Source organism: Rhinopithecus bieti, unplaced genomic scaffold (genome assembly GCF_001698545.2).
Source record: "Rhinopithecus bieti isolate Rb0 unplaced genomic scaffold, ASM169854v2 scaffold_63133, whole genome shotgun sequence".
Classification (NCBI taxonomy): Eukaryota; Metazoa; Chordata; class Mammalia; order Primates; family Cercopithecidae; genus Rhinopithecus; species Rhinopithecus bieti.
In genome coordinates, this window is record NW_016823820.1 from 70472 (window position 1) to 81634 (window position 11163).

An 11163-nucleotide genomic window follows, 5' to 3' on the forward strand; every position below is an offset into this window, starting at 1 on the left:
CAATTTGCCAGTCTATGTCTTTTAATTGGGGCATTTAGCCCATTTACATTTAAGGTTAATATTGTTATGTGTGAATTTGATCATGTCTTTATGATGTTATCCTGTTATTTGACCATTATTTGATGCAGTTTCTTCACAGCATCAATAGTCTTTACAATTTGGCATGTTTTTGCAAGTGGCTGGTGCTTGTTGTTCCTTTCCATGTTTAGTGCTTCCTTCAGGAGCTCTTGTAAGGCAGGACTGCTGGTGACAAAATCTGTCAGCATTTGCTTGTCTGTAAAGGATTGTATTTCTCTTTCACTTATGAAGTTTAGTTTGGCTGGATATGAAATTCTGGGTTGAAAATTCTTTTCTTTAAGTATGTTGAATATTGGCCTCCACTCTCTTCTGGCTTGTAGAGTTTCTGCAGATAGATCCACTGTTAGTCTGATGGGCTTCACTTTGTGGGTAACGAGACCTTTCTCTCTGACTGCCTTTAACATTTTTTCCTTCATTTCAACCTTGGTGAATCTGACGATTATGTGTCTTGGGGTTCTTCTTCTCAAGGAGTATCTTTGTGGTGTTCTCTGTATTTCCTGAATTTGAATGTTTGCCTGCCTTGCTAGGTTAGGGGAGTTCTCCCAGATAATATCCTGAAGAGTGTTTTCCAACTTTGTTCCATTCTCCCCAGCCCTTTCAGGTACACTGATCAAATGTAGATTTGGTCTTTACACATAGTCCCATATTTCTTGGAGCCTTTGTTTCTTTTTTCTCTAACCTTATCTTCTCACTTAATTTCATTAATTTGATCTTCAATCACTGATACCCTTTCTTTCACTTGATCAAATCAGCTACTGAAGCTTGTGCATGTGTCACGTAGTACTTGTGCCATGGTTTTCAGCTCCATCAGGTCATTTAAGGTCTTTTCTACACTGTTTATTCTAGTTAGCCATTCATCTAATCTTTTTTCAAGGTTTTTAGCTTCCTTGGGATGGGTTCAAACATCCTCCTTTAGCTCAGAGAAGTTTGTTATTATTGATCTTCTGAAGCCTAATTCTGTCAACTCGTCAAAGTCATTCTCTGTCCAGCTTTGTTCTGTTGCTGGCAAGGAGCTGTGTTCCTTCAGAGGAGAAGAGGTGCTCTGGTTTTTAGAATTTTCAGCTTTTCTGCTCTGGCTTCTCCCCATCTTTGTGGTTTTATCTACCTTTGGTCTTTGATGATGGTGACCTACAGATGGGGTTTTGGTATGATTGTCCTTTTTGTTGATGTGGATGCTATTCCTTTCTGTTTGTTAATTTTCCTTCCAACAGTCAAGTCCCTCAGCTGCAGGTCTGTTGGAGTTTGCTGGAGGTCCACTCCAGACCCTGTTTGCCTGGGTATCATCAGCGGAGACTGCAAAACAGCAAATAATGCAGAACAACAAATATTGCTGCCTAATCCTTCCTCTGGAATCTTCATCTCAGAGGAGCACCTGCTGTATTATGTGTCAATCGGCCCCTACTGGGAGTTGTCTCCCAGTTAGGCTGCACACGGGTCAGGGACCCACTTGAGGAGGCAGTCTGTCCGTTCTCAGAACTCAAACACCGTGCTGGGAGAACCACTGCTCTCTTTGGAGCTGTCAGACAGGGATGTTTAAGTCTGCAGAAGTTTCTGCTGCTTTTTGTTCAGCTATACCCTACCCCCAGAGGTGGAGTCTACAAAGGCAGGCAGGCCTTGTTGAGCTGCGGTGGGCTCTACCCAGTTCAAGCTTCCTGGCCGCTTTGTTTACCTACTCAAGCCTTAGCAATGGTGGAAGCCCCTCCCCCAGCCAGGCTGCCACCTCGCAGTTTGATCTTGGACTACTGCCCTAGCAGCGAGCAAAGCTCCATGGGTGTGGGACCTACTGAGCCAGGCACGGGATATAAACTCTTGGTTTGCCATTTGCTAAGACCATTAGAAAAGCCCAGTAAGTGGCAGTGTCCTGACTTTCCTGGTGCAGTCTGTCACGGCTTCCCTTGGCTAGGAAAGAGAATTCCCCCAATGCCTTGCTCTTCCCAGGGGAGGCGATGCCCCACCCTGCTTTGGCTCACCCTCTGTGGGCTGCACCCACTGTCTAACCAGTCCCATTGAGATGAACCAGGCACCTTAGTTGGAAATACAGAAAGCACCCATCTTCTGCATCAATCACACTGGGAGCTGCAGACTGGAGCTGTTCCTTTTTGGCCATCTTGGAACTGGGTGTATATCTGTTTTATTAAAATTTAGTTTAATCATTTGTCCATTTCTTTTTCTTTTCTTTTCTTTTTTTTTTTTTTTTGTTGAGATGGAGATTTGCTCTTGTTACCCAGGCTGCAGTGCAATGGCACAGTTTTGGCTCATGGCAATCTCTGCCTTCCAGATTCAAACAATTCTTCTGCCTCAGCCTCCTGAGTAGCTGGGATTAGGGATGTGCCACCATGCCCAGCTAATTTTGTATTTTAGTAGAGATGGGTTTCACCATGTTGGTCAGGCTGGTGTCAAATTCCTGACCTCAGGTGATCTGCCCACCTCAGCCTCTCAGAGTTCTGGGATTACGTGTGAACCACTGCACCAGGCTCATTTGTTCATTTCTAAATCAAGTAATTATTAGATTATTAAATCATTAATTATTGTTGTCTAGTTAATTATTGTTGTCTATTAATTATGTTGTCACTCTATTAAATGTTTTATTTAATTGCAGAAATTTTGAAGTTTAGTCCGGTTAAAGTTTTCTGTTCTCCTATTCGTTGCTCACGCATTTGATGGCATGTCTAAGAAAATGGTGCCAAGACCAATGTCATGTCTTTCCACTGTATTTTTTTCTAAGAGTTTCATTAGTTTTTTTTATTAGTCTAAGTATTTTGTTTAAAATATCTTTTGTATATGATGCGATTAAAGTATTCAACTTCATTTTTTCAATGTAGATATCCAGTTTTCAACATTATCTGTTGAAGGTATGATATTTTCTCCATTGTCTGCTCATGGCAACCTAGTAACAGATTATAACCTTGTGGCAGATTATTTGGTCATACATAGAAGAGTTCATTGCTGGTCTCCCTATTTTATCATGTCTTTATCTGTCTTTTTGTGAATACCACATAGTTACTGTTATTGCAGCTTTTTATTGTGTTTTGAAATTATGGAGCATAATGCCTCTGTGTTTATCATGTGCGTTTCTCTAAATGTAGTTCATAATAAAATTAAAAAATTTTAAACAATATTTCAGGAATAAATATACTTTTGGAATTTTGATACAGATTATATTAAATTTGTTCACCACTGTGGGTTATACTGACATCTTAACAAATTAAATTGTCACTTAAATATTTTGACCCTTGAGCAAAAATATTAAATTAAATTATGTGACCTTGTGCAAGAATATATTGAAGAATGTGTTTATTTCCATATATTTTTGATTTGCCAGTTTTACTTTTTTCCTTTTCAGTTTTATTTAGTTTTGATTAGAAAGCATACACTGTATGATTTTGCTTTTCTTAAATTATTTTTGACACAGCGTTTCTCCCTCTGTTGCCCAGACTGTAGTGCAGTAACACAATCTTGTCTTACTGCAGCCTCAACCTCTTGGACTCAAGTAATCCTTCCACCTTGGTCTCCTGAGTGGCTGGCACTACAGGCCAACCCTACCAAGCCCAGCTGATTTTTTTTTTTTTTTTTGAAATGGAGTCTTGCTCTGTTGCCCAGCCTGGAGTGCAGTAGTGCAATCTTTGCTCACTGCATCCTCCGCTTCCCAGATTCAAGTGATTTTCCTGCCTCAGCCTCCTGAGTAACTGGGACTACAGGGGTCCACCAACACACCTGTCTTTTTGTTTATTTTATTTTTATTTTTTAGTAGAGACGGGGTTTCACCATGTTGGCCAGGATGGTCTCGATCTCCTGACCTTGTGATCCACATGCCTTGGCCTCCCAAAGTGCTGGGATTACAGGCGTGAGCCACCATGCCCAGCTAATTTTTAATTATTTGTAGAGACAGGGTCTCACCGTGTTCCCAAGGCTAGTATCAAACTTCTTGTCCCAAGTGATCCTTCCACCTTGGCCTCCCAAAGTGCTGGGATTGCCCCTGTGAGCCACTGCACCTGGCTGATCTTTTAAAATTTACTAAGACTTGTGTGTTCTAACAGAATGCACCAGGTGCAAATAAGAATATTGTGTATCCACTTGCTTTTGACTGGAGAGTTCTGTACATGTCTGTTTAGCCTATTTGGTTTGTGATATGGTGTAGATGCCCTCCAAATCTCATATTGAAATGTAATCTCCAATGGTGGATGTGGGGCCTAATGAGAGCTGTTTGCATCATGGAGACAAATCCCTCATGAATGACTTGGCACAATCCCCTTGGTAATCATAGAGTTCTCACTCTGTTAATTCACGAGAGCTGGTTGCTTAAAGGAACCTGATTACTCCACCTCACACTTGCATCATCTTTCACCATGTGACATATTTGGTTCTTTTTTGCCTTCCACTATAGTTGTGAGCTCTCTCATATCCTCACCAGAAGCAGATGCTGGCATATACTTCTTGTACAGTCTACTGAACTGTGAACCAAAGAAATCTTTTTCTTTATAAATTACCCGGTCTCCAGATCACGAAGTCGGGAGATCAAGACCATCCTGGCTAACACGGTGAAACCCCGTCTCTACTAAAAATACAAAAAAATTAGCTGAGCGTGGTGGTAGGCGCCTGTAGTCCCAGCTACTCAGGAGGCTGAGGCAGGAGAATGGCGTGAACCTGGGAAGCGGGGTTTGCAGTGAGCCAAGATTGCACGGCTGCTCTCCAGACTGGGCGACAGAGCAAGACTCTGTCGCAAAAAGAAAATAAAATAAAATAAAATAAAATTACCCAGTCTAAGGTTATTTTCTATAGCATTGCAAAACGAATTCATACACAATATAATGTTCCTCAGGTTTTCTGTTTTTTGATTTTTTTATTTAAATTTTTAATTTATTATTGAAAGTGAGGTCTTAATGTCTATAATTTTATGTTGCTATTATATTTCTTGCTTCATTTTTGTGAATATTTGCTTTATACGTTTTGAAGCCGTGATGTTGTATATGCATATACATATAGATAGACATAATAGTTATAGATTCCTAGTAAATGGACTCATTTTACCATTATAAAATATTAGTCTTTGTCTCATGCTAGTAATCAGTCTTTGTCTCATACTAGTAACTAGTAACATCTCATGCTAGTAATAGCATTTAAGATAATATGGATTATCTTAAATTTTATAAATTAATATATACATTTCTTTTGTGTGTCTATAAAGATTTTTTCTTTGTGCTACATTAGAGATTTTATAAAACCTGTTAATGCTTCAACAGTAAATTTTAACCTGGTTAAAAAAAATGACTTCAGGGGGCGGCTGTTGGTGCGCTCAAGCTGAAATCCCAGCACTTGCGGCCGGAGGCCGGCGACGGGGGCGGATCACGAAAGTCAGGAGATTGAGACCATCCTGCGCTAAACACGGTGAAACCCCGTCTCTATTAAAAAAAAATTACAAAAAACTAGCCGGGCGATAGGACTCGACGTGGTGGCGCTATAGTCCCAGCTACTTGGGAGGCTGAGGCAGGAAGAATGCGCGTAAACCCGGGAGGTGAGCTTGCAGTGAGCTGAGATCCAGCCACTGCACCCAGCAGCTGGGCCCGACAGAGCCGCAGACTCCGCTCCCACACAAAAAAAAAAAAAAACAAAAAATGACTTCAGTTCCATAGAAAAAAATTATGTCCTCATTGTATCTACTATGCTTCTATATTGATGTGCTAATTGCTATCAATTTTATGTTCTTATGATTATTTTTATGCCTTATATCTTTCAAATTTTACAGAATAACTAAAAATGTTTGGTCTGTAGCATCACAATAAATACCATGGTTTTTTTTGTATGTGTATATGCATGTTTTCAAAACATGTATTTTCATATGATTATATATTTTTTTGGTCTATTATTTTAAGTTGAAAGACCTCTTTTCAGCATTTTATTTAGGGCACATGCAGTGCTTATATGCTTTTCCAGCATTTGTTTTTTCTGGAAGATCTTTATTTTTTATTTATTTTATAGTATATTTTTGCTGGTTACATTATTCTTACAATGAAGATTTTTTCTTCAGCCTTTGACCATTTAACACAGTTCTTTTCTGACCTGCAAGGTTTCTGTTGACAAATTCACTGGTTGTCTCAGAGGACTAGGCTTATAAATAATACCTCACTTTTATCTTGCAGCTCCCAAGATTGTATTCTGGTTTGTGACTTTTGAAACTTTGCTTAAATATGTGTTATGGATCTTTTTATATGTGTATATCCTAGTTTGTTTGTTTAGTTTCTTCATTTTTTACATTACTTTTTTCATACTTTAAATTTATTTCAGTTATTCTTTTTTGCCTCCACAATTGTCTATTTTTATTATTCCAAGCCTTTTGTTGATATTCTCACTTATCTGATGTCTGGTTTTCCATTTTTCTCATTGAGCAAAATATGGATTATCTTAAATTTTATAAATTTATATATACATCTTTATTTTTATAGTTGCTTTTGAAAATTTTGATTTTTTTGATTGGACCATGTTGCCCAAATACTTTGTATGCATTATAATCTTTGGTTAAGATTTAGACATTAACATAAAACTACCTTTCACAATCTTTATAATGCAGCTCTTTTCTGGGATAGCCTGAAACCAATTGTCTTAGGTAGAGGTTCTGGGAGTCTCCCAAATATGTTCTCATGATGTGTCTTGTCTGCAATTTTGTATTTATTTTTCAGTTAAAAGACTTCTTCACATTTCTTATTACTAGTCAATAACTACTTTCTACACCTATTTTCCATCCTTGGTACTGCAGTTCTGCTGTTGTAACATTCACTTTTGATCTCAAAAGACTTAAAGCTGTCATTAAAGGCACCATATTCTTCTATTGGGGATGAGGAAGGGCTGTGTTGGGTAAATGTAGCTGACTTTTCTTTTCTCTATATATGGCTTTTGACATTGTGCTCACATGGGGCACACACTTACTCTATAAATTTCCAACAAAGGTATTTTGATTACTATGATGTTGTTACATTTATACATCTATGAAGGAATTGTGGCCTGTGGTATTTTGATATGCCATTTTGCTAACGTGCCTTGTATAATTTTATATATTCGATTTGTAAAGTATATTTATTTGAGTCTGGTAAGTGCTGTAACTTGTGATTTTTGTGTCTTTCAGTTATGTGTTCTCATTTCACCCAAGAACTTCATCCAGAGCAGGGCATAAAAGATTCACTCCAAACAGTAATACCGAGAACATATGGAAAATGTGGACATGAGAATTTACAATTAAAAAAATGCTGTAAAAGTGTGGGTGAGTGTGAGGTGCACAAAGGAGGTTATAATGAAGTTAACCGATGTTTGTCAAATACCCAAAACAAAATATTTCAGACTCATAAATGTGTCGAAGTCTTTGGTAAATTTTCAAATTGCAATAGACATGAAACAAGATGCACTGGAAAGAAACATTTGAAATGTAAAAAATATGACAAATCATTTTGCATGCTTTCACACCTAAATCAACATCAGATAATTCATACCAGGGAGAAGTCCTACAAATGTGATGAATGTAGCAAATCCTTTAGCCGCTCCTCAAACCTTACTGCACATAAAAGAATTCATACTGGAGAGAAGCCCTACAGATGTGAGGAATGTGGCAAAGCCTTTAGGTGGCCCTCAAACCTTGCTAGACACAAGAGAATTCATACTGAAGAGAAACCCTACACATGTGAAGAATGTGGCCAAGCCTTTAGGCGCTCCTCAACACTTACTAATCACAAGAGAATTCATTCTGGAGAAAGACCCTACAAATGTGAAGAATGTGGCAAAGCCTTTAGCGTATCCTCAGCCCTCACTGAACACAAGAGAATTCATACTGGAGAGAAACCCTACACATGTGAAGAATGTGGCAAAGCCTTTAGCTGCTCCTCAGCCCTTAAGATACATAAGAGAATTCATACTGGAGAGAAACCCTACAAATGTGAAGAATGTGGCAAAGCCTTTAGCTGCTCCTCAACCCTTAAGACACATAAGAGAATTCATACTGGAGANAATGTGAAGAATGTGGCAAAGCCTTTAGCTGCTCCTCAACCCTTAAGACACATAAGAGAATTCATACTGGAGAGAAACCCTACAAATGTGAAAAATGTGACAAAGCTTTTATGAGGCATTCAAGTCTTGCTAAACATAAGATAATTCATACTAGAGAGAAACCCTACAAATGCAAATAATGTGGCAAAGTCCAGCTCTCAGGTCTTACAATACATAAAATAATTTATACTGGAATAAAACATTACAAGTGTAGAGAATATGAGAATATGGACAAGCCTTTAACAAGTTCCAAATCTTAATAGAAAATTAGAGAATTCATATTGGACAAAATTTTATAAATGTGAAAAAATGTAAAAAGCCTTTGACCAACCCTCAAACCTTAATGAACCCAAGAGAATTTATTTTTAAAAAATGTATTTTTTTGAGATGGCATCTCCCTTTGTCACCCAGGCTAGAGTGCAGTGGCATGAACTCAGCTCACTGCAACCTCTGCCTTCCGGGTTCAAGTGATTCTCCTCCCTCACCCTCCTGAGTAGCTGGGATTACAGGCATGTGCCACCACACTGGCTGATTTTTGTATTTTTAGTAGAGATGGGGTTTCACCATCTTGACCAGGCTAGTCTTGAACTCCTGACCTCAGGTGATCCACCTGCCTTAGCCTCCCAAAACGTAAGAGAATTTATATTAGAGAGACCCTAGAAAGGTTTTAAAAAAAGTTACAAAACCTTTAAGCACATCTCAGGCCTTACACAATATCTGTTCATTCATTCTAGAGAGAACCCCTATAAAAGCAAAGAATGTGGTAATGCTTTTAACTAGTCTTGAACCCTCATTATACATAAGAGAATAAATATTAAAGAGAAACCCTACAATAAGGAATATGGCAATTTCTTTAAAAAGTCCTCAAACCTGAATAACTGTAAGATAATTGATATTGGAGAGAACCCCTGCAATTGTAGAAAAAAATGTGGCAAAGCCTTTAACTGGTTCTCCATCCTTATTTATTAAAAAATTTTATACTGGAGAGAAACTCTACAGACATAAAAATGTGACAGAGCATTTAACCTTATCTCAAACTTTTCTAAAAAATAAAAATCATAGAAATCATACTGGTGAGAAACTAGAAATGTGTTAAATGTGGCAAGGCCTTTAAGTGGTAGTCACACGTTATGGTAGGTAAGATAATTTATACTGAAGAAAAACTACAAATATGAAATGAAGAATGTGGCAAAACTTTTAATAAATTCTCACACCTTATGGAACAAGAAAGCGTTTATACTAGAGAAAAATTGTAGAAATACAAAGAATGTGAAAAGCCGTGAATATCAGCTCGCATTTTACTCAGTATCAGAAAGTTTATACTTAATAAAAGCATTATAGGTTGTGCGTGTTGGCTCATGCTTGAAATTCCAGCACTTTGAGAGGCCAAGGTCAGTGGATAATGAGTTCAGGAGTTCAAGACCAGCCTGGCCAGTATTGTGAAAGCCCATCTCTACTAAAAATACAAAAATTAGCCAAGCATGGTGGCATGTGCCTGTAATCCCAGCTACTCTGGAGGCTGAGGCAGGAGAATTGCTTGAACCTGGGAGGTGGAGGTTGCAGTGAGCCAAGATAGAGCTGCTACACTGCAGCCTGGGTGACAGAGTGAGACTCCATCTCAAAAAAACAAAAAAAATTATAAATATGATTACTGTAAAAATACCTTCTGGAAAATATAGTCCTTTAAAGTAAAGACTATTTATTCTGAAGACAAATGTATGAACATAAAGAGGATTGTTGTATCTTTACTTGCATTACAGATATTATTGTATGCATTCTATATTAAAGGAAAACCCTGAAGCAGATGCTCAAACTTTGTTGAACCTCAGAAATTTATATTGTAGAGAAAGCCTAAACATGTAATGAATGCAAAAAAAACATTTGTTCAAAAACTACAGCTTAGAAAACATCAGTTTATACTAAATATTTTTGCAGATCCAGTAAATGGGGAAAATATATTTAACCAAAAAGTAAGTCTATATAAACATTTGAGGGTTAACAGTAGAAAGAATGAAGGCACTGAAACTAGACATTATACTAAATCAGAGTGTTGAGTGTAAGAGAGATCCAAAGATAACACTATATACATTTTAAAGAAGTAGATTTTTTTGGAGATTTGTAATTATATTCGAGGTATGCTTTTTCTGTAAAAAAAAAAATATAGATTTTCTGAGAAGCAAATAATATTGTAACTCAAGTCTCAGATTACTTCATGTTGATTCTTTCATCCCATTGTTTGTGAAAGTATTTGATCAATTGTTGCATCAGAGATATAAGAGATTGTTTATCAATTGTACCTTTATGTAATAAAATGCAATAAATTTTAAAAAATTTTAAAGATTATGTGTGAACTTAATTTTCATTAAAGTTGTTTTAATGCGTTAAAACTGTTGTGCTTTCAATGAAGTGTTAATTTGCCATCAACATGAATGTGTCTCATCTTAAGGTTCTAAGTAAATGATGGGAACAATATACTATTTGTTAATGTAGGGGAATGACATCTGTAGTAATCTCTTTTTTGCCAGTGTTTTTTGTTTGCTTGTTTGTTTTGAGACGGAGTCTTGCTCTGTTGCCCAGGCTGGAGTGCAATGGTGCAATCTCAGCTCACTGCAACCTCCACTTCCTGGGTCCAAGCGATTCTCCTGTCTCAGCCGGCCAAGTAGCTGGGACTACAGGCATGCGCCACCACACCTGGCTAATTTTTGTATTTTTAGTAGAGATGAGGTTTCACCATGTTGGCCAGGCTGGTCTTGAGCTCCTGACCTCAGGTGATCCACCTACCTCGGCACCCCAAAATGCTGGGATTACTAATGTGAGCTACCACACCCGGCCCTCCAGTGGTTTTAAACTGGAAAGAAGTTGAAGAATTTTGTTCTCATAGGTGAAATTTGTATTCTTGTAAAAAAGAATTTAGATTTTTAAAAATTTTTTGTGGGTAGGTAGTGTGCATGCCCACTTATGGCATATATGAGGTATGTTAACACAGGCATACATTATTTAATTATCAGCAGAGTGTATGAAGTATTCATCACCTCAAGCATGTATTTATACTTTGTA

At 37.7% G+C, this 11163-nt stretch overlaps 1 protein-coding gene across 1 annotated transcript in view; it reads left to right on the forward strand.

Moving 5' to 3' along the window:
• LOC108521858 (putative zinc finger protein 735) overlaps nt 1-8246 on the forward strand; it is a 19024-nt gene extending 10778 nt beyond the window's left edge. The window contains exons 4-5 of the mRNA XM_017861840.1: nt 7196-8044; nt 8119-8246. Coding sequence (XP_017717329.1) covers nt 7196-8044; nt 8119-8246 — 977 coding nt within the window. The remainder of the gene's footprint in view (nt 1-7195; nt 8045-8118) is intronic.
• The last annotated feature ends 2917 nt before the right edge of the window (nt 8247-11163 follow it).